The sequence below is a fragment of the Uloborus diversus genome, chromosome 8 (assembly GCF_026930045.1).
Source record: "Uloborus diversus isolate 005 chromosome 8, Udiv.v.3.1, whole genome shotgun sequence".
In the NCBI taxonomy this organism is placed as follows: Eukaryota; Metazoa; Arthropoda; class Arachnida; order Araneae; family Uloboridae; genus Uloborus; species Uloborus diversus.
The window spans coordinates 154,926,498-154,951,463 of NC_072738.1; the positions used below are offsets into that span (position 1 = coordinate 154,926,498).

The following is a 24,966-nucleotide window of genomic DNA, read 5'->3' on the forward strand; positions in this document are numbered from 1 at the left end:
ACCAACATTTACACAGGAAAACAATTAATTGTGTGAAAGATATTTCAATTACAGTAAGAAAAAATCTTAAGTTTTGTCTGGCGTTAGACAATTAAAAAAACTATTTTTGCTATATAATACTGTAGTAGGCGCTAGAAAGTGCATCTTTTGTCGGCAGCCGTGTGTGGACGTTTAATATTAAACTGCTTGTTTACGCTTAAGTTTTGGAAAATTTAAGCATCATCTTTTAATTAATAACATGTGATTAACTTATTTTTTGAATAGAAATTTTGAAAATTTGAATCGGAAGAAAATATGTACATACACTTACGTTTTTCTGCAGTATTATAGTTTTTCATTAGAGCAAAAATGCTCATTTTAAAAACGCATATAACAAGATCGACAATAATGAATTGTTGTCAAACATTTCAACAAATCTAAATTATTCAGATTTTATAGCCATTTTGTGATTTACGGAAGATATTTTTAGCTGATATTTCGTTGTTTTATTCAAAGGAAAAAAAAGTGGCAATTAAAACTAAAATACTTAAAAATAGTTTTACATCTGCAAATATCATTTTCTTTTTTAAATTTTAAATTGTGTTATTTATAAATACACTGAAGTAAGTTTTTTATATTAGTCAAAAACAGATGTTGAAAAATATATGGTAGAAATTTTTCACCATGATATTTAAAACCTCCAACAAATCAAAATTTATCTCTCAAGCTTAAAACATTTCGCCGTATTTTTCGTCACAGGTACGTCACTTGATTTGGCGACTTGTTTACTTTATATCTTTGCGGACTTTAAGCGATTGGCGATGTTTACATGTATATGGCAACCCTAGAATTTAGAAGTTAAAGTTGTTAATTGTCAACAATTACGAAATCTTTAGTTTTTGCAATAGTGATAAATAAATTAAAACCCCCAGAACTAAAAAAAAAAAAAAAATGCTTCGTTACCGTGTTTGGCACATACATAGAACGTAATAAAATATTTTACGCAACGAGATTCTGAAAGATAAAATGCAAAACATTTGTGAAAATGTATAGTTTATAAAAATGCTTTGTTCGAATTTAGAGGGTTGTTTTACTAAGTTGGGTTATAACAAAGAAATGAGAAAAAAAGATTGAAAAGCTACATTTCTACCAAAAAAAAAAAAAAAAACATCAGCTATTTTAAAACTATTATCACAGAGAAAGAAATAAGCATATTGTTTCACGGAATGTGATAAAACCACGCATCTAAATTAAGTGAAATTTCTACGCGAAGCATTGTTAAAATCTAAGAAGCAGAAGAGAAATGCATTGAAAAACTAAAAGCTTTAAAAAATTCTGCTATAAAAATTCTACAGTGCATTAGTTATCATCGAATCAGAAATAGAAGCGAAAAGCAGTGAGAACTGAAATTGAAAACTACCATGAAATCTACTCAACTCAGCGGCTATGGTGAGCTAATTAGCTGAATCATGCATAGTTTTATATTTTTAAATAAAATATGTGCAAAAATGTGTCTAAATGCTACATTCTGCATTGAAGCAGCATCGAAGAAATTATTGCTAAACTATATCAAGACAACACAATCAATTATTCTATTTTCGAATCAGGAGGAAAAGAACATTTTTATTCAGAAGAATGTCAAAAGATCTTTTCAGAGATGATATGATTTATATGGCGCGAGTTTCAACAATGAAACTCGCGCCAAGGCATGATAATTTGATAATATGTTTCGGCAAAGTTTAACATGCGGAGAAATGCTTTATTGTGATAAGGCTGAACTGGATCCGGTAACTTAACTGTTTTACTGGTAAGACTGTGTCATTTCAGGGGAATGAGGAATCGAAAAAGTGGCTAACAATGAAGGCTACCTACTGGCGTTTAGTGTTCATCCACTGGAGTTAGGGTTAAAATTTCAAAGATCAAAATATCACCAAACAGGCAATTGCTTCGTTCAAATGTAGACGAATAGAAGCAATTTTCAACCTTCGTACCTCGCCGGGCGATTTTCTAGTATTAATAATAACAGTTGAATTAATTCAGCGAAAGGTAATTCAAAAGTACTTATTTCCCGGTAAAATTTTAGAATTTTAGATCAAAAACAGAACGTTATAAAAATGTTAGTGTCTTGTCGATTCAGTAACAAAATTTTAGTATGGAAAATGTACCACGAAACAATAACAATTATTGATGAACTAATTTTGAAGTCTAGAATTTACTAAATTTATTGTTAATACTAAAAGATGTGTTTATTCCTTTTTGGTACCGTTTCTTACTTGAATAAAAAGTTTGTTCTGAACTAACTGCAGGGGTTCCCACCAGGCGGGGAGAGTCATTTTGCAGACTGCGCCATTGAAATTTTTAATGGTGTTGTTTTGAGAGGTATTTTTCTCATTTTTGGGGGGCTTTTGCTTTTGGGGGGTCTTTTTGATATTTAGTGGGGGGAGGGGGTGCGCCTTTGCACTAAGGTAGGTGTGTATCCCTGCTAACTAAACCTAATTTCAATTTTCTGAAAGTGAAATACCCTTTTTCGGGTAGAAAGTAAACTGCAGTTAATTTGACAAAGACACTATATTCATTCTGTAAACAACTTAAATGTAAAGTTTAAATAAGTTCCAGCTATTTATGTTTTCCGAATAGGATCATTTTATATTCAGGCATATTTCTCCTCAACGATTAAATACCTTTGCGATGAAAATTAAAATAATCAGTTATTCAACGTTATGAAGCACAAAATAATACAAATTATGCAGACACGTGTTTCAGTGTTACAAGGAACACCTTTTTCAATGCGAAGAAGTATGAGCTTCTGGCTGAAAAGTCATCCGAGAAAAGATCACAAAATAATGTAAATTAACTGCAGACACGTGTTTCGGTGTTACAAGGAACACTTTTTTCAATGCAAAGAAGTATGAGCTTCTGGCTGAAAAGTCATCCGAGAGTGTGAGTTTCTGGATGAAAAGTCATCCGAGAGAAGATGACTGGCTTTTCTCGGATGACTTTTCATCCAAAAACTCACACTTCTTTGCATTGAAAAAGGTGTTCCTTGTTACACCGAAACACGTGTCTGCAGTAATTTGTATTATTTTGTGTTTCATAACGTTGAATAACTGATTATTTTGATATTTCTTCTTGATATGTAGCACACATATGTAGGAGGAATGAAGTTGTAAGCGGCAGTATCTTCAGAAATCAGTTTATTAAAGAAACGCGTTTAGGATTCCATAGCAACGATAGGAAAATGCTGGAATTAGACGTTTTTTTCACGCTTTTTTTTCCAGCGGAAACGAAATAAGCAAGCTTGTAAGCTAACGTACAATAGAAAGCAAAAATGCAAAAAAAAAAAAAAAAAAAAGAGAAAAAAAGAAAGAAAGAAAAATGTGCAGTTTCTACCCATAATCTGCATACGGCAGATTAAATCTCTACACGGTAAGTGTTCAAAATGAAGATGAAAATGCGTTTTAAAATTGGATCTGAACCGTTTATCAGTTTTCAAAAATCTAATGAGTATACGTCAACAATTTTCTTTTTTTTTCGGGGGGGGAGGGGGGGAGGGAGCGGATGCTCTCAAAAGTTCTTAATTCTTAAGATACAGCTAAGTAAAAAAGAATGGATGAACATTAAAAAATCACTATCTCAGTTTTTGATTTCAATAAAGATCTTTTGGCATTCCTTTTTTTTTTTTTTTTTTTTGCCATCATATTACTTTCGAGGAAGTGCTCTCAAATCAAATTTGCAACATAAGGTTCATTCACAACTGCATGTGAGCTGACTACACTGTAAAAAAATTCCGAGACGTTACTGACTATTTCCTAATAACGTTTCGGGATTTTAATAGTTTTTATCCACTTCTTGGAAATATCAAGTAGCATTGTCAAAAAGTTTCCTGAATTGCTACAAGTTGTCCGAATGCAGACTTTTCTCTGTTCTAAAAAATATTTTTAGCTTTTTAGCTCCCAGTTTAAAGAATCACTGAGAGTGTTTGTAAGTTTTACCGGCTTCAGTTTGATTGCGGCTCGTCCATGCTATCTAAACTCCCAAAGGGAGCGAATAAGCATGGACTACGCTGCTTTGCAAGAATTGCAATCAAGTGAGATGCTTGATATTTATATGCAATTCTGGCTTTGGCCATGTTTGCAATATTGTTTTTGGAACTGCCTTGATAAATCAGGAAGGTTCCAAGCTTTTACATTATCCCTACCTCAGGTTACTCTGAAGTTCCAGTGGCGCGGCTGACTTTAAACGGGAAGATTTCTGAATTTCAACGGAAAACGTTCCTGTATTTTGCGAGGTATGTTACTGGCATGAATTGGGCACATTAGCTGCCTATTATTTTCCAGGAACGTACACGGAAATAGTCAGTAACGTCTCGGAATTTTTTTACAGTGTGGTAGTGTGCTATGCAGAAATTCGTTGGTATTTGTAGTTTATAGTTGAAAAAAAATCCTTTTTTTCATTTCATATAACCAAAAACAGACTAGGAATAATCTATTCTATTTAAAGATACGATCTAGGGCTTTAAAGCAAACCTAAACTGGCAGCGTACCAGTACGTTTCGCGTGATTTTGATCCTAGTAACTTTCACAATACAGCCAAGTTTGCTTTTTTCCAACGATCGTGTTCCATCCCTGCTATTGTCAAGCTTTTTTTTGCAGCAATATGTTACAAATAACAATAACATATTTCTCGTTAAAAAAAAAAAAAAAAGAAATACAAAATTTAATTTGAAGTTCCGCTAGCGATTGAATTTTCATAATAAAAAACATAAAACATTCATACATTTGTTTGCGCAAAATTTAATGTAATGAACAACTAGCAATGAACACCGATGTAGTTTTTTCTTGTCAAAGACCATGTACTCGAAAGCAATATGTGGATTTTCGAAGCTGAAGTTAAATACTAATAACTAGAAGAAGAGTTACATTAGAATACATTTTTGTGTTTCGACTGAAAGATAGAATTCTTGATAAAAGGAGTGGCTGTCTTCGCAAAGTGATAAAAAGTGAAGTGCAGAAGAGAGATTTCATAATCAAAAAGAGTAAAACTTTGTGGTGGACTTGCAGAAAAGACTCATATCTTACCAATACAAACTGGTACTTTTCGAACTTTCCGGATGATAATCTCACACCAGGTTTTTCGGGGGTCAACTGGAGTTAAGAAAAAACTCCATCAAGTACAAGCAGTTTCAACTCGACGTTTAAAAAGTTACCTTTTTACCAAAATACCTTCGAAGCTACTGAATTTTATTGTTTTTCGGTGGCATACATTTTAAGTCTTCAAATGATTACAAACAATATCACATGCGTAGATAGTCTACATAGATGCATATTTATTATTCTTAAGGTTCTAAAAAGATACTACTTACAAAGTTCTGAAAAAAAGAAAGAAAAGGTTCTCTATCTTAAGGATTTAAAAAAAAAATAAAAAAAAAATTAAAAAAAAAAAAAAAACAGGGAGGAGAGAGGGTCACAGATTGCTTATTTGCAATCGCCAAGCAACTTAGTAGGAGCTGAAAAGAAACTGATAATCAACTTACGTGTAATTTATATAGTCTTGAGGTCTTATTTTGAAGACAGTATAATTTTTTAATCAATTTATCAAGCTATTTTTCAATTTTGTCAATTGGTGACAGCTTATCAGTATAAATGCTTTTACAAAATCAAATTTATTTCCGTCTTTCAGCATTGTAATTTAACTGAATGCTCGTTTTTCTTTTTCGAAAGGCAAAAGTATGATATTTATATGGTGTTAATTATACTGTTCTTCTGGTTAACAAAGCTTCTGTCAACAAATAGAGGAATGTTTAACCGCATATGAAGAAACAAAAATGAATGCTGTAGAAATATCAAAATCTGTAAAGAGGAACTTAAAATTGTGTAATTATTGAGAGATTCAACTAGATATGAATAATGTGGTGCCAGGTTTGCTGCACTTGCTTTACCATCCTCCTATTTCCTGAAGCGTGAACGCGCGGGACAGGAAAAAAATTAAAAAATAAAAAGAAATGACATATATATATATATATATATATATATATATATCATTTATTGGGGGAAGATAACAACTCTTAAAGCAGTTCTCTGACGATTTTTCCTGACATCACTCAGAAATATTAGTTTTAACAAGGGCTGTGGAATCGGAGTCGGACTGATTTTAGGATAAAGGAGTCGGAGTCGTTCGAAAACGTGCCGACTCCGACTCCGTTTTTTTTATTAATTTTCACTGACTCTCCTTGCTTTTTTTTAAAAAACTGACTATTACTTTGATTACATGCTACTTATAAGAAAGTGCTTGCCATTGTGGCAATTAGCTGGCTTGACTGTTTATCAAGCTTTCTGTAACATCTACCTACGCCGTCGTCTAGTCGTTTTAAATAATAAAAAAAAAATATTTTTAGCTCGATTTTAGTCATAAAATAGTAAAAAGAATGTATGAATCGCTTGAGCAAGTAGGGAAACTTCTGAGGATGCTTAGTAAATTCAAATAAGTGTTGGCTTGACCCGAAAGCGCAAATCCAAAAGATCCGATAAAATATATATATTTTTTAAATCTAAAGACTTTATCTAAGAAAGCTTGGTTATTACTAAAAAGCTCAAAATAAAATCAGTACATGCTTTCTTGGTTACAACACTCAATAGTTGTAGTTAATCTTAAAATCTTCTTATTAAGGTTGATTCTAAAACTGCCAATAAAACTAAAATTAAAAAATTGAACCAAGAAAGGTAACTATAGTAAAAGCTATTCGTACAAAGCTGTATACCGCCGCATTTTGGGTAAAATTGCTCCAGACGTACATGTACCTGACCTCTCCCCGCAATATAGTGCAATATTTTCGTTGAAATTTTTAAGATGAAATTTAAGATTTAGGGGGATATTATTGGGGAAATTTTTCCGAATTAAAGTATTTCAACTTTTATAAACTATGAGAGTAAGTTGAGGTGGTATCCACCAGATGGGTGTAACGAAAGACTGGAAAGCACAGGATTTGATCAACATCTGTTAGTTAAATATTAAAGGGAAGCAAATTAATCCTACTCAATTTTTTTTTAATGGAATTTCTAAGTAATCTCACTTTAGAAATCGCAACTATTGGATAATTTGATTTTCAAATTGAATTTCTAACGTTGTACACATCTTAGGTTTACAATAAAATACAACGCGGAAATTTCATAAAAAGAAATTAATATTTCAATCTCTGTTTCGGGGTTTCCCCCCCCCCCCCCTTCCCATGAGGAAGGCGGATTTGGAAAAAAAAAATAAATAATAATTAAAAGCCGGTGTCAGAGTCGGAGCTGGAGTCGGACGTTTCAAACGTCGGATTCGGAGTCGAAGTCGGTAATTTTCCTTCCTACTCCGCAGCCCTGTTTGAGACACGTTGCTCAAGAGATAGAATTTCTTGCAGGAGGAAGGGCGTATGATGTTACATGTTAAGATGGTTACATGATTTTAGTTTATGTATCAGTAATTGTGATTGTCTAGTGCTGTTTCATAATTAAATCTGTGTTGTTAAATATCGACTTCATCATTCATTTTTAATAATACTACTGCGGAGGCACGGCCACCGCATGAAAGCTGAAGAAATTCCAAAATATCTCATGAGGGACTCATAAATTGTACAATTATTGAGAGATTCAACTAGATATGAAATAAATTGCAGAGGACTACGCAAAATGTGGATAACCAAAAGCAGCTTATTTGAGGCTCTAAATAAAAGAAAAATCAACGTTGCTTAAACTTTACTATTTCTTCTCAAAGATACTCTCCAGGTAAATGAAATTTTATCATATAAGCTTTGTGTTACAATATGATTAAAGTGAAAAACCAACGTAAATAAAGCACAAGTTTTGAAGAAAATAAGAAAAATGTGCTGTATTTTCGTCAAAGTTTGTGCTTTATTTACGTTGGTTTTTCACTTTAATCACACTCTCTAGGTCTCTAGAATCCTAATTTAAGCCCTCTCTCGAAAAGCCATACTTTTAGATGAGAAGAAATTTAATTTCAATGTCAAGATGATAAATATACGCATCTATTGGAATGGTGGTAAAGGGGAAATTTAAAGAATCTAGTTCTTACATAGACATGCTAATGACACAAGGACCAGCAAAGGTCAGGACTAAAAAGAATTTAAAATCCAAAAGCATTTTATTTCGAATATATTAATGAAACATTAACAAGAAGTTCTGTCTAGAACTAGACGAGCCTACTTTCCCGTATACCCATACTACTTTCTAGTACCTGATCAATATCCTCAAAAATAGCTAAAATCGCAAATTTTTTCAAACATATTTTTAAAATACTTTAAGCTGATTTCTAGGAAAAAAATATATTCCTCACTCATTTAAAAAAATTAAATGCTCAAAAAAAAATAGCAGCAACTTTTAAACAAAGCAGCTAATACAGTTTTTTACATTAAAAAAAATCTTTAACAGCTTTCAAAACGAAAAAATAATATTTAAAATTAATAAGCTCATTAAAATAAATACATCATATCAAAAAAAAAAAAAATCGTTTCTTTTTCCCCTGTTGCCAAAAACAATTTTTTAAATGAATTAATGCACTTACCAAAATAAATAAGAACAATAAAATTTCAACTTAAAGAAATAATTTTCATTGTCAAAAAAAAAAAAAAAAAAAGAAAATCGTCTGCGCATATCTTTATGTAGAAACATAAATGACTTCGAGTTTATTCGCCGAAAACTGAATACCTAAATTAAAACTTTAGCGTAAAAATAAAAACAAGTCAGATCAACAATAATTATTTCACAGTCAAAACCATAGCTGTGGAGTCGGAGTCAATCTCATTTTGGGGTAAAGGAGTCGGAGTCGAATATCTAAGAATCGAAGTCAGTCATCTGTCCTCCGTGTATAAATTTTTGCCAAAGCTACGAAGTCAGAGTCAAGTCCGGGAGTCGGAGTCCGATTAATTGTCGGGCATAGGAGTCGGAATCGGAGTCAAGTGCCCCTAAATTCTCGGAGTCGAAGTCTGGAGTTTGGCGTCAAGAGCTATTTCCAACAAAATTTGTTTGAAAAAAATCCGCCTTCAAGTACGGAATCTACATTGACTTTCAGTTTCCCCGTAGGCGCTAATGTTAAGGGATTTGAACTGTTCAAAATTGAACGGAAAATTGTTCAAATCAAAAAGATATTTTATATACAAGTTTTTAATCAAAAGCTTTTTCCTACAAAGTTTGTTTGAAGCAAATTCGCCTCACAGTTCGGAATTGCCTTGAATTTCCCCGTAGGCGCTAATGTTAAGCTTTTTTGAACTGTTCAAAATTGAACAAAAATAGTTCAAATCAAAAAGTGAAATATGGGAATGAAGTGTCCTCGCCGAGATCTTTCGAACAAAAAAAAGTTTGTTCTAATCGGACTATTTATTCAAAAGTTATTAGGGGGGGGGGCAGATAGACCGACAGACATTTTTCCCCATCTCAATGCCCTACTTTCCAATTTTTAATTTTTCAATATTTATTTAATTATTTTATTTATTTTTGACTTTTTTTTTGTTTTTTGCGATATTTTTAAGATGCATTAAGCCTTCTTTCATGCTTTTTTCTTCTTTTTCTGACTTTTACTGGGAAAGTAGGCTAAAAAATTAATTTTTCATATGAGCAGTTAACTACATTAGTAAGTAAAATATCCAATATTTTTCAGGAATGGCAAGAAGCAGAAAACTTAAAAAATTAGTGTTATAGTTTACATTAAAATACTAATAACCTCATAGGTATTTACTCCATATATTAACAAGGTGTTTTCCGTAACCCAAAACGAATGGTAAGTCATGTTCGGGTTTAAGTAAGTATGTGAAATAAAAAAAAAAAAACACATTGCATAGTTTGGGGGCTAGCATGGCAGTTGGCACAAAGATCCACAGTGGCCGCAGAATTTTTACCTTTAAAAGAGCAGCGATATTTTAATTTTGAAAATGGAAATTCAACTGTTCTTGTGGAAAATCGATGCGTAACTAGCTGAGATGGGTTTTCGAATCATAGAACTTATTACTACTTAGTACTGGTACCAGAAAGGGATTTATGGTTCAACACTATCATGTTTGGTTTTCAAGTATCTACAAGGAGTTCCAAAAAAGACTGATACATTTGAAAAACCATAAAAAACTAAACGGGCAGCGATAAAAACATACCGTATATTGCTTTATGCTTGGAACAACAATTTTCAGACAGACAAACTTTCAAAATTAGTTACAATCTTCCTCAACAGATAGCGCTGCAGGTATCAAGAGGAGGTTGCAAGTGTGTCTGTATGAAAATTTACTGTTTTTCTAAGTAAATTACAACGAACAGTATATTTCTATCTCTGTTTCGTTTTTATTGATTTTTCAAATATACCAGTAATTTTGGCGATCTTACGGACTGCGTTTTCTTTTATACCTTTTAAAGTACCTGCAGCGCCATCTGTTGAGGAACATTGCAATTAATTTACAAAGTTTGTCTGTCTGAAAATTTACTGTTTTCCCAACACAATGCAACAAATGATAGATTTCTATTGCTGCCCGTTTAATTTTTATTGATTTTTCAAATATATCAGTCATTTTTGGAGCACCCTGTATTTGCAACCAGAGGTTTACGTAGTCATAAGTATTCTTCAGAGTAAATTATGGTAAAAAGAAATTGTTTTGTCTTTAGTTGATAGTATCCTGTTTTACTGGCTCAGTTCGTGTATCAATGCTTCGTATAGAGTGCAAGAAAGCTTAAGGTTACGTACGCTCATGGGAACTTACAGCTGATGAAGATACAGCTGATACAGCTTCTTGTGAAGTCTGAGTACACATAATTTATTGTTGATGATATTTTAAAACAACAAGTCAAACATTTTGACAAAAATATTTAATTTTCACAGGAAATTGGTGAAAAACTGAAATCCCAAAACGTTAAATGGAGCTTACCAGTAACACTTCATTTTTTTTTTATTTTTACAGTGCAGTATCTACAAAATGCCTGATGTTGCGCAAGTTTAAGTTAAAATAAACGTCCCATATCCTAACACCTGAAGCTAGAAGTGCTTTTGAAAGTTACTGCAGTGGAGAAACAGTCATGAACATTGCAAATTTCTTCGAGCACACTTATTTCACATTCTGTAAACTGAAACGGACAAAGGGATTTTCATATATAATTACCACGACGTAATGTGTGCATAACAATTATTTTATTATAATATTATGCAAAAGAAGAAGGAAAAAAATGCTGTATTGAGAGGTTGTTCATTGTCTTCTTATTTATGCTACTTATTTTTAGTTACATAGATGAAACTAAGGCGAAGTGTCTCCTTCTGGTAGGCATGGTTTTGATCTTGTTTGATGAGATCCCGGTCTCCCTATGAGAATGAAACTCAACCTTCAACATTGCTTGGCTTTTAGGAGTGAGCTCATTGCTATAAATGACGTGGTAAAATCTACAATTTACAGCCTGAAACCCACGGAGCATTGATGGACACGGGTGTTTCGATACATCCGCAGTTCCATTCAACGACTGACCAGTTGGTATCTGCCGGTTGGCATGGCGATCTTACACAAATTAAGTTGCCAACTTTATGTTATGAAATGCATTTCTGATTGTTACCATCATTCGTGGCCATCTTTGAGAATGATGTGACAGATGCATTGTCTGAAGGAAGAAATTCAAAGAGCCCTTGCCTCATTTGTCTTTCTTGAAGCTACCCACTACTGGGAAGAATTCGATAGAAATGTCTGGATGGTATATCTAACCTGCTCTCGGAATCATGCAACTCAATCAAGCAAGTTTTGCAATCTCACTTGAGACAAAATATCAAGCTCATTCTCCTGCTTATTTTAGTAGCCATTTGAGGGGATCTCACTTTCCTGTGTGACACTAGGGGAAACTTCCCTAGTTTCCCTATTTAACCTAAGTGTAAGTCTGTACAGGTTATCTCCTGCACATATTGAGCTACTATGATGTTGTCTCCAGAGGACTTTTTTAATAGTTATCTTCTAAATTAACCATGAAAATAGTCATCTGGAGGATCAGTCTTCTTATCCGTCTGGAATCCTTCTTCCTATTAAGGATTTTTTGTGAGTCAATAGGCTGGTAGATTTTGTTAAGTTGGTGCTAAATCGAGACATTAGTAGCAACAGTACAGAAAGTTTCGCAAAAAAGGAAGGAAAAATGAGGATGCAGTGAAAAAAAAAAAAAAAAAAGAAGTTTAAATTTCAATTAAAAAAAAGAAATTAATATTAAACTAGAGAAAATAAGAACAACCTTACCGTCTGAATTTCTTTTGGAAGTTTCTGAGAAATCTTTAGATACGGAATCCTCCGAGACACTTGGTCTGATACGACCACTAAGGTTGTCGGACGAAGTGTTGACGTCACTGCAGCGACTTCTCGCCATTGGAGAGTGTGTAAAAGGTGGCCTGTGACGTCGAATGGTTGAGAATCGACTGACGAATGAGGTGTTGTGTTTAAAACTGGAAAGGAACATGAGTAAACGCATTAAAGCTAGTAAATACATATAATTCGCTGGAATCTGGAAATTTTCCAAGATGTTATTTTAATAGTTGTGCTCAGTAATGCTATATTTTGTTCAAGTAAATTTTTGTGCCAGTTAATCATCAATTTTACACTATACTGCTCTGATTTCAGTACTGGAAGAAAAGTAGGAATCGGGTTTTTACTTACAACAGTAGCGTCTGAATTTTTTTTAAACCGGTAGTTTCGTTTCTTACACTGCTAAAAAACAAAATGCATTTTGCTCTGATCAAGATTTGCATCTTTCACTGATCAACAAATTAATCTTTCAGCGGTCGAAAAATGTATCTCATGAATCTTCGACCTTATTTTTGCATCTTAAACATATGCCAAAAAGTATTGATATTAGTGTCACCAACACTTGCTTTTCGGTTAAAAGGCTAGTGTACGATAGTGATATCAAAGGTAATGTCCATCGAGTACTTTTTGAGAAACCAAGTGCAAGTGAAACTGATATTAGTGTTAGAACTTAGAGATCTCTGTATTCCCGTCCCTGGTAGTAGGGACGAAAAAACAGTGGTTAATAAGCACTCTTCTAATAGGTAGAGTAGGACTGTGTCAAATCTAAAGCTTTTGTTCGACCATACTGTCATCATACATTGGCCTTTATGTAATTGCAGTTGGTAAATACTGGCCAACCGTGCCGTGGTGGATTGATCGGTAAGGCATCGGACTTGTGACCGGGGGGTCACGGGTTCGATCCTCTCTGGTCGAAGATCCACTGTCTTCATTAATGGTGACTGGGGGACGTTAAATATGCTCGTGGCCACAAAGTCCTTCAAGTGAAACGATACCTCTGGGGGTTCTGGACCAGGGATTGCTCGGTTCAAAAAATCATAGCTGTCTTCAGAGTCCCATTCAACTGGTTAACCCACAAATAGTGGTAAATACGGGGGACCCTGGATTGAATAGTGAAAAGGTGGTAAATACTAAGTAGTACAAATTTCGTATTGATAAATACGTCGGCAGAGTCCAGAAAAATTCGAATACTTACTTGGATATACTCTGAATCAAGTGTTGATTCAATCTAGCCTAGGATCAATTAATATGATCAAACAAGGCTACAAGAATAAACTAATTCATCAATAATCTAAGAAATCCTTTCTTGAAGAGTGACAATTGATACCTATCAATTGTTTAATAATTGAGTTAGTGTGTACGAAACATTTTGTTTCGTTTTGTTTTCTTTTTGGTTATTATATTGTTTGATTACAACTTCGAAAATCAGAGAAGAAAAGTAAATCTACACATTCTTTTATAAGAACTTCAAGCAATTGAATGGAGCACGCTTTTGTTGATTGCTGATACATGCTAACCGGTTAAAAAATTCTTAGGTAATAGATTTGTGCCTTCAATTGTTCTATGTTTGTTTTGGTTACATATAGATAAAAGGTTCAAATTTTGCTGGGAAAAAAAAAAGAGTTGAGTCATAAATGAAGTCTTAACTAAAAGTATCATTGGTTTCAACACTGTAAAAACGATTCAGAAACGTTCCTGGGAAATGATGTGCCCAATTTCTTCCAGTAACATATCTTGGAAAAATCAGGAACGCTTTCTTCTAAAAGTCAGTAACCTTTCTGAAATTAACCTTGAAACTTCATGAAGAAGTGCGGAATCTCCCCTGTAAAAGTCAGCCATGTCTCCAGAACCTTCTAGAAAAATGAAGTAGGTTTAGTGAAATTGATTATACCCTTCCTAATTTATCAAGAAGGCTCCATAAAAATCAGAGCGACCGGGGCCAAAGCTATGCAAGAAGGAGCCAAGCACATCTCTTGCATGCAATATCTGCCTTGCAAAGCTGTAGCTATCCATTGACATTTTCGCTATCATTGGGAATTTAGTCAATCTGGAGAAGCCGTAAACAAGCTTCGACCGATACACTTAATAAACACGCTCATTCAATCTTTAAACTGGTTGATAAAAATATTTTCCACAACAGTGAAACGTATGCACGCGTGCAACTTGTAGCGATTCAGGAAACTTTTTTTTGTGAAGATACTTGTTTTTACGGGGAAATAGGTGAAAACGTGTGAAATCCCGAGACGTTCCACGGAAAATACCAGTAGTAACGTGTCGGAATTTTTTTACAGTGAAAGGTAACCAAAATCAGCGAAAAGTGAAATATGAAAGCGATTCAAATTATCTTGACATCTTTCCGTAACATAGGGAAGTGGTATAGCAGTGCCTTGTTGAAGATACGTGTTTTTCCCGAGAGCATAACTGGAATCCCACCTGTTTTATTTTTATTTTTACAGAGCATAACCATTCTTATTAGTTTACAATTTACACTGTAAAATTCAGTAACTATACTGGAAAATAGTGGGCAGTTTGTGTGCCTAATTTCTGGCAGCAACTTATCAGTGCCAAAACAGGTAACTTTCCTGAAATTAACCAGGAATCCTTTTGAAGAACTGAGAAAGTTTCGTGATAAAACCAAGTCCTGTTCCTAGATTAAATCAAAAGTCTTGCAAGAAAACTTGGAAGAAAACCTGGTTGCTTTCTGATGTACTAGGGAAACACCAAATGCAAATATGACAAAAGTGGAATTTCAAACATAAATACCAAAAGTGAACAGCTTATTTTCCTACAATTCATTTAAAGCTACAATGTACAGAGGCTGCGTTCCGCTTTTGCTTACGGCTCTAATAAATTTGAAAGGGCCGTGACTGAAATAAAAGCGAAACACGGAATAGGGAAGCTGAGTATTTCTTGGCCCTGGTAGCGAAAAACGTTCTTTACAGCTGTGAGAATTCTGTATACATAAAACTTGCAGCGGTTCAGAAAACTGTCCGCAAATATATTTGTTTTTCACAGTACACTGTTAACCACAAATAATCTGTGACGTTTCGGCATTAACTCACAGTGTATTTGTGCATTTATTAATAAAACATTTATTACACATCACAGAATATGAATGAAAATTTCTGAAGCAGAAAATTTTAATCAAATTACAAAATGAAAAATGAAGTTTTAGCTGTACGAAAAAAACTTTGAGATTAGTAGCATAACATATAACTTAAAAAATAGCAAAAGTTTTGATGAAATTGCATGAAGAAATAGTAGGGTTAGATAAATAAATGGAGTAGATGAAGAAAAAAGAAATGGGAAAGGAATGATTACAGAAATAGAGTTATCATGCAGTGCATAGGGATTCTGACCTAAGTGCTGGAACTACATAAAAATAAGTGATATGTTTCTAATAAATGTATACTCATTATTTGATTGCTACATAAAAATTAGTAAAAATCCCCTGACTCATTGCATTGAGCTAGCGAAATTCAGAATTACTTTTTAACTAGAAAACAAAATTTCACGAATTCAAAACTTTAACCACGGAGAAAAACATCTAACAAAGAATCTAGACGATGGACTTTAAGTACAGCCATAGGCTAAGAGTTTGGACGTAGCCTACACTGTATGAAATGATGTCAGGGATCTACCTTTTCCTCAACAATCCTGGCTACAAATTTTACCTGTTTAAAGCTCATTGAAAGCATATGATAGCAAATTGTCTAGTAAATCACTGTATAATACACAATAAAGAAACCTAATCCTTCTTAATATTATTTCTAGATGCAGGGGTACCGACTCTGAGCGGAAAAGCATTCATTTTAACTACTACTAACTATTACTAATATCATGATATCTAGAATCTAGAAAGGCTAAATGCTACGTCCATGCATGTTTATCAGGAAACTAAGGGATAGTGGAGTTGGAAATGGTGCCATTACACGACGTTACTTCAGATTAAAATGCGTTGAGAACAAGTACAGGTTGATCCAAAAGTCAGGACTAACTTAAAAAATAAATAATTCAAAAACGAACGGAGATAAAAAGATACGGTTTGCTCTGAATGATTCCAAAAGAAGTCGGGTTTTGTGTGGCAACGAAACAAAAATAGTTCTGTTTTCGACCAACAGAGGGCGTTATAGCGTTTTTTCTCCACATTTCGTATAATACTGTTTAACTAACAGTAACTCCAACAGCGTCATCTGTTGTCACCAACAGATCTATTTTTGGCTCGTTTCCAGACAAAACCCGGCTTTTTTCCATCCATTTAGTATAAACCACATGTTTTTATCTTTATTCGCCTTCGAACTCTTCATTTTTAAAGTTGGTCCTGACTTTTAGATGACCTGGTACGTAAAAAAATGGTTAGCACCGGCAGCCGTAAATCACCTTTCTTTATATTTGAAAGTAAAATTCTCTACGTATACAATGTTTTTATGTTTGTAGGAAAATGTTTAAAAAGCTATTCATTAAGGAGCTGTAACTCTTGTGCATGAGATCACGCAAGCGTTCTTTTAAATAATTAAACAACCGGTTATTTAATAGACGTAAAAGGAAGTAGTGTAGGGTCCACGCTAAAGATTTTAATGCTTAATTTTGCCCCGTAATAGCTTTGATTCAGCGCCGTGTTTTGTGTTATGCTACTCGTGGAGCCCCTCGATAAGAACTGGCGGACTTATCTGTCATTTTGTTTCCAATACAGTTTTGGATCCAACCTCGTTTCTAGTATTTTTAAATAAGTTATAATATTCGCTGGTTGCTATGTCTTAAAACAATTGAGGATAATTTGAGTAAAATGTCAATTACGGTAAATATCGAAAGATAACTCTGTTCACAAATTCAATATAAAAGTATCGGGAAAGGTTTACTGTAATAAACCTCATTTTCACACCTTATTTGTTTTTAATTTGTATTAATTAAATCTTCTTCATTTACAGAATAAAATGATCAAACATCAATCAGGCAACACATCTAAACCGCGGACTAAACTTTTCTGCTACGAGGTTTTTGTACAAATACTCATTTTGTCCCCTGATAATTTCGGAACCAAAATTTCGGATAAATCAGCTCCCCTTATATAGTGGCCTTAGCTACTCACCACGTGAATCACTTTCAGAATGTTAAACAGTAAGGATTAAATTGACATTCGATGTTTTACAGCTTTCTTGTTGGCTTGTTAATCGTTTGTCTTATTCTCTGCCATTCGAAATAGGCATTTAAAAATAAATAAATAACACTAGTTTCATAGGCGTTGTTACAGGTATACTTTTCTGCACTAAAACTTGAAAGTTTTCCTCAAAGGAAGAAAAAAACTTTACTTCCTGAAAGTTATATTTGTACGAGGGGGGACCCAAAAGTTACCGGATTTTTGTTCTAAAATATTTATAGATTAGTTTATTCACAACATTTCTTTTGCATCTTTCAAAGTGTTCACCCCTAGATGAAATACACTTGTTAATTCTTTTTTTCCACTGTTAGAAGCTCCCCTGGAACTCTTTAGCTTTGACCATGTTCAGTGAGCGTTGCGAAGCAGGTTTTACAGCCTCTACATCATCAAAACGCATCGAACTCAGAAATTTTTTTCATCCTCGGGAACAGAAAAAGATCACAGTGGGCTAGGTCTGGCGAATACGGGGGTCGAGAAACGACTGGCCACCCCTGACAGGCCAAGTAGCGGTTAATAGTGAAGGCTGTGTGTACGGGAGCGTTATCATGGTTAAGGAACCATTCTTCTGATCGCCCGCGCGAGCTCCAAGTCATTCTTGTTTCTTCTAAAGTTTCGTCAATCGTAAAACGACGACTCTCGTTGATTTTTTGGCGGACTTTTTCAACGTTTTCATCATTTCGAGACGTTGAAGGGCGCTCAGAGCGAGCATGATCTTCAACATTCATACTACCACGTTTAAAGCGCCCAAACCCCTCGAAAACTTGTGTACGGCTCATAGCATCGTTCTTGAAAGCTTGTTGAAGCATTTGGTAAGCTATTCCGTTGCCGACGTTTCAAGCAGGAAGCAAAATTTCAAGCTTATACTTCGTTCTTTTAAATCTGTCATGATAAGTTCGCAGGCGGAAAGCAACAACACCTGAGAAAACTAACACTACGATCAGACGTTATAAAATAAACTAACGCCACTTTCACAGCTGGTTTGTGAAGGTCTCTACTTGAACCATCTAGCTGCAGAACACTCTTCTACATCTAGGATTGGCATCGCACCATTAGTCCGGTTTCTTTTGGGTCCCCCCTCGTATTGTACTCACTAAAAAATAGTCATAAAAATTTCGTGTTGCTTCTAATAAGAATATTTTTTGTCTTATAAGCAGGAATTTGCGCCTCATCAAACTGTCCGATACTGATTATTTAATCTAGGCTGTAATGGCACCATTTATCAGGCTTCATTGGTGGCTTTTGAAGACATACTTACAGGCTGCCACCAGCGGGCACCGCCTCCTGCTTATCTTTACGTTTGGGGTTGTTGAAAGAACCCGTCGTAAAGCTGGAAAAAGAGAAACAGTCCACAGACACACAAGACACAAAGAAGAAAGCGAAAATGATGGGGGATTGGGGATAGAGCGACAACAGAGAAATATTTACAGCAATTTTAAAAGTAGCATAATAATAAGCAAAATGTTAAGCTTGCATCCACGCTGAAACAGTAATATTTTAATGCAAATATATTTGTCGATAATGTAACTTATAAGTTGTGCAAATTAAGGTTTCACACATGAATTTTGTAAACACAAAAATATTTGAAAGTCATAATATATATTTATCCATATTATAAGTTTCAAATACTAGTATCTTAATAATGTCTTTGTAATTTTCAACATTGTGAAAAGCTCAATCTCCTTGAGTTTTATGCACAATGAATGATTGTACTTAGGCAAGCACAACACTCACAAGATGTAACTGAATCAACATTTACAGGTAGTCTATATCATCTGAACCAACGCTTCCTTAATACTAAATGCCTGAAGCATTTGCCTCATAAAGTGACTTCCCTCAAATGCCTTCGCTGATTTTCGGTACAAATGACAACGCTACCTGGCGGCAATACAAGAATGGTGTTGCTATGGCGATGAACCCAAATCAAACTATAAATTGGTCAATTTCAAAATTAAATTTATGAACTGACCAATTGCGTTGTCCTTCGCTATTAGTTTCTAATACCTTCCGACAGATGGCAGTGGCAGCTGTACCAAAATTTACTTATCCTCGTTCCCTCGATTTGGAATCACTTTTGCTCCACGTAAAAAAGTGAGAAAGTGATAGGCATTTAGTATTAAGGAAGTGTTAATCTGAACACAACAGTGACCATATATTAAGAAGAAAAATAGAGCGCGTGCTTGGTTTGCTTTTTGGCTGTAAAGATGAAAGCAGTTTTGAACGCTACTATTTGGAAAGCGTAGCCGTCTTTTAGCCAAGTGCGCAAACCCTTTTAAGCCCGTACTTAAACTGCGCCATGATTTAGAGAGAAATATGCATAATACAGGGTGTTTCTGAACTCTTGGGCTAAACTTTAAGGGGTGATAGTACATAACAGAACAAAAAAGTGAGAATGCAAGTGAAAAATAAGGGTCCCAAACGTCATCCGAAGGAGAGAGGCGTCATTAAAGTTTAGGGTCCTAAATGTCAAATAGTCATAAAAGACGGAAAAAATAATCGATTTGTTTGCGATTTTCGCTAAAATTACTCTTTTTATCAGTATTTTCTTGAAAATAAATATTGAAGATGTAAATTCAAAAAATCAGTAATCCAACGTTATAAAGCACAAAAATTGCAAAATATTGCAGACACGTGTTTCGGTGTTACAAGGAACACCTTTTTCAATGCAGAGAAATGTGAGCTTCTGGATGAAAAGTCATCCGAGAAAAGCAACACGGTGGAACAGGAGATAGTATGAATATCAAAAAATAGAAATTAAACAAACAAAAAAGATAAAATGACACCTGGAGGCAAAATTTATTATATAATTCCATCAGGAAAAAACCGTTAAGTAATAAATTTTTCAAGAAAACCCATAAACAATGCAAAAAGTCCAAAAATAAAACCACTCTGAATAAATTAGAAATAAATTTACCAGCGGGAAAAACTATGTATGGAAGCAATGTATCAAATGGAGAAATGCAGGAAGAAACAGAGTGAAGGATAAACATATTGGAATTAGTTAATCACAAAACGAAATAAGAAAGCAAAAAATGAAAAAAATAAAAGTAAGAAATGTACGACGTTTACATAAAAGTAATAGAAAAAACTAAACCAATTTTAACAAAGGAGTCCACACAGAAGAAAAATAGAGAATTGCAGTAAGATCGTTAACTAAATTAGAACGGTTCCTCAGGATGTGGAAAGATTCCCAAAAATCAAGCTCCAACGAATGGGGGCATTTTTGGATAATTTGATAAGAGTTAAAATCAAAAGAGTGATTCGATTCCCAGCAGTGTTGGGCAATACTGGATTTATTCAGCTGTTGTTTTCTCACATAGCTTTGATGTTCTTTTAACCGAAATTTCAAAGAACAGCGGGTCTGTCCGATGTATCCGAGTCCGTAATTGCAAACAATTTTATAGATCCCACAACAATTAAGAGGACGAATAGAATCTTTAAGAGAAGAGAAAGAAAGTTTATTAATAGGAGAAAATACCACTTGGAATTGGAATCGCTTCAGAATCTTAGCAACCTGAAAACTAATACCAGGGAAGAAAGGCAGAACAACTAAATTCTTAGTGTTAAAAGTTCTATTAAGAACAATAATTTGAGATTTTTTGCAAAGTTTTTTATAAATTTAATCAACTAAGGTGGGCGGATAGTCTCTATCAACAGCCACAGCTCTTAAATAGTGAAGTTCCGCATTAAGAAGCTCAGGTGAAGAACAAATATTCATTGCACGATAAACAAATGTGTTGAAAGCTGAATATTTTTGATTAGGAGGGTGAGACGATAATATATATGGGGGTAATAAAACAGCAAAAGGTTTGCGATAAACCGTAGCTTCAAAACCGAACTCAGTTCGAGAAACGAGAACATCCAGAAATGGAAGGCAATTATTCTGTTCTTTTTCATAAGAGAATTGAATATGAGGATCAATGGAATTTAAAATAGATAAAGCATCATCAATGCTTAGTTGATCGTGATTCATAAGAACAAACATAGCGAACAGAGAATTGAAACTGTAGTTTCTGAAACAACTTGAGCTCAAAGTAATGCATGTAAATATCACTAAGGATGGGGCTAAGTGGGTTTCCCATTGCCAAACCATCCGACATTGTATAAAATTTACCATTAAACACAAAGGAACATTGCTTTAGACAAGTATGAGTAAGGAAAACTAAATCCTATATTTCCTTAGAGGTAAAATGAAATTCAGACAGTCTACTCTGAAGGCATAACAATGAATCCTCGACCGAAACGTTCGTAAATAACGAGTTCACATCAAAAGAAGCCATAAAAGAATTATTTGGAACGCAATTCTGAATTTTTTTGACAAAATCGAGAGAGTTTTTTTTACAGTGAGTACATTATGACTCACAAGAGGAGAAAACACATAGACTAAATATTTTGCAAGTTTATAAGAAGCCGTACCAATATTGGAAACAATCGGCCTGAAAGGAAAGCCAGCTTTATGTACCGTAGGTAAAGCATAAAATCTAGCGTAATTAGCGATAGAAGGAATAACAGAGCGTTTAACATCTAATGGAATAGACTGAACAGACTTGACAGCAGAAGAAATAGCCTTTAACTATTTTCACTAGGATATTTAGAAATCTCTAAGTATGGACCAGAAGAAATCAAATCATTGGTTTTGACAACATAAGATGATTTATCAAGAACAACTATTTGACCACCCTTGTCAGCTTTAGTAACAACAATATCTGAATTGGAAGTTAAATTCTTTACAGTACGACTAACAGTATTAGTAAAGACAAGGATTGGAAATTCTAGAACTAAAGTCCACATTAGAAGCAATAAGATGCCTAGCGCAATCTTTTTGATTGGATGATAAGGCATTAAATTTAAAAGCTTTCTCAATAGGAGCAATAAGCTAAGACAAAGAAGGTTTGCTGGCCAGAGCAAAGTTATCATTGCATTTTAGAGCATTAATTTGAGAACTGTTTAAAGGAACACTTGAAATATTAACGACAACATATTTATTTACCAATGGTAAATTTTCCGAAGGAACAAATTTCGAATTTCTACAAAGTTTAGCTAATTTCTTTTTCAAAACAACTTGATGATTCTCCGAAGAACGAAGGGTTCTAGACCAAGAAGTTCTATTAACATAATCAAAATTAGAAATAGAATTTGAAATAGAGAGATGCACGACCTGTATAGACCACCCCTCAAACCTTCTAATTGACCACTACTTTTTCCTCATGTTGAAATTCAATTTTTGCCTAGCGAAAAAGAAATCTAGTGTAACGTCTAACATTATGACGTGGACGATATTACTTGCTAGAAACATTGAGGAAAATCTACTCAAGGTTCGCTTCTTTCAGTCCTTATTAAATATATCGTTTCATCAAAAACTTTACCAAACCTGAACCACGAGTACAGTCTTCCTAGTATGGCATTTCTTCATTGCTTGGGTGTCCAAAACACCTTGCGTAAGTGATCTCAGGTTAACCGTTTGTTATTCACGCGTGATTAAAAAAATATATCTAAGACGCTGCTCACAAATGATGTTACGTTTTAAGGGGGAGGGGCGTCCTTGAATTGTGACAGTTTATGACAAAGCTGGGGGGTAACAAGAAGTGTGACATCACACTTTTTTATAAGAATTTGTTAATGAAAAATAGCCTGATATGTGACAAAGAGAAGAGGAGTTAAGGTGTAATTAGACACTTTGTAATAAAGAGGGCAGGGGGGTAAAAAGTGTGGAATTATTTATGGACATTCCCTAAAAAAGTTAATGAATAAACAACTCTATCCGTTTCTAATTATTCCTATTTATTTATTTATTATTGTTTTTTTACATTTTTATTTTCCAGTTTCTGGGTATTTGGGATGATCTGTTTCAGATAAAAGGTTTGCCTATTTCCATCAAAATCATTTATGTTTGCTTGAATCTAGTTACCTTATGCAACAGATCTAATTTCAAAGATGAGAAAGTTGTTAAAACGATACGATTTAGGTCCTCAGCGTTATAAACACATAGGAATAAAAGAAATTACACGAACCTACACTCTAGATTTCATGGAAATGCAAATTGTCGGATCCAGAATGCTTTTCAAATTAAATGAGGAGGTTGAAAAATACTACTGGGTGAACAAAGCTCTCTATTACCATTAACCTTACTCGTTGACTGCAGAAATTTGAAGATAAAGCAAGCAACACATTCCTGGGCTTTTTTTTTCAGCAGGCAATCAATCGCTCTGCAGATGGCGCTACTAAAATGAATTGTTTTTAATGCATAGTTTAAGTGACGCCATCTGTTGAGTTGCTAGATATCTACTAGAGTAGATCGACTGCAGCACTAATATCATTTCATCTAACTACTGGGTGATCAGAAAATGAGTATACATTGGAAAAATTAATAATACCCGAAATGATGTATGTAAATAGTTAAAAATTGAGTTTTATTTGAACTACTATGTGTAGGATTTTTCCCCTTCATGCAATGTATTCGGTTTGTCATCGAAAATTTCGTGTGGTTCACAAAAAAAAAAAAAAAAAAAAAACTTGAATTTTGACATCTGGAATTAAAACTATGTTTTTCGCAATTGCGGGGGTGTGTGTGTGTATGTAGGCGTGTGTGTTTGTGTCTGTGTGCAGGCATGAGTCTGTGTGTGTGTATTGTGGTGTGTGTGTGTGTAGGTGTGTGTAGGTATGTGTGTGTGTAGGTGTGTGCATGTAGGAGTGTGTGTGCCTAGGTGTATGTGTGTAGGTGTGTGTGTGCCTAGGTGTATGTGTATAGGTGTGTGTGTGCGTATGCGTGTGTGTGTAGGAGATGGACGCAAACCTGGAGACGGCTTTCACTAGAGGAGCAGCATCGTGAGGCGGCCGGCCGACGGTGGTGCTGCAGAGGGAGGCGGGGGGAAAATAAAATCATAGGAATTCAAAACAGACAAATGAGAACAATAAGCAATGTGATTGCTCAAAAAAAAAAAAAAAAAAAAAGCAGTTATCTTCGACATGATCATGAATGCTAAATATTTTCATCGCTAGTTTTGGGACCGTTTTAAGTGCAAAATTTAAGCTTATTCCTGCTCGCTATTGTGCATTTATTTTATGCTTTAAGCAATTGGCAATCTTTCCATTATGCAATGTTTCAATAATTTGCGTAAATTTTCATCTCGTTGGCTTCCTTGACAGATCAACATGTCATGGAAAAGTTATAGTGACGTCACTGCGCGTCACAACTCGCAAAGTGACATAATTGGGAGGTCCTATAGGACTTTAAAAAATTGTGACACATTTCACTTGACTTTACTGCGATGGCGCTGTAACAATAAATTATGATCGTCATCTGACATTTTTAAAACGACAATTAATGACGTCACTTCGAGTCACAATGCTCACAACTCACAAAGTGACATAATTGGGAGGTCCTACAGGATTGTAATAAATTGTGACACGTTTCATTTGACTTCACTGCAATGTCGTTGCAACAATTAATTATGATCGTCACCTGACATTTTTAAAACGTCAATTAATTACGACACTGCGAGTCACAATGCTCACAACTCACAAACTGACATAA

General features: G+C 34.4%; 1 protein-coding gene across 1 annotated transcript in view; it reads right to left on the reverse strand.

Moving 5' to 3' along the window:
• LOC129228694 (potassium voltage-gated channel subfamily KQT member 4-like) overlaps window positions 1-24,966 on the reverse strand; it is a 346,119-nt gene that overhangs the window by 12,373 nt on the left and 308,780 nt on the right. The window contains exon 6 of the mRNA XM_054863378.1: window positions 12,215-12,417. Within this exon, the coding sequence (XP_054719353.1) occupies window positions 12,215-12,417 (203 nt within the window). The remainder of the gene's footprint in view (window positions 1-12,214; window positions 12,418-24,966) is intronic.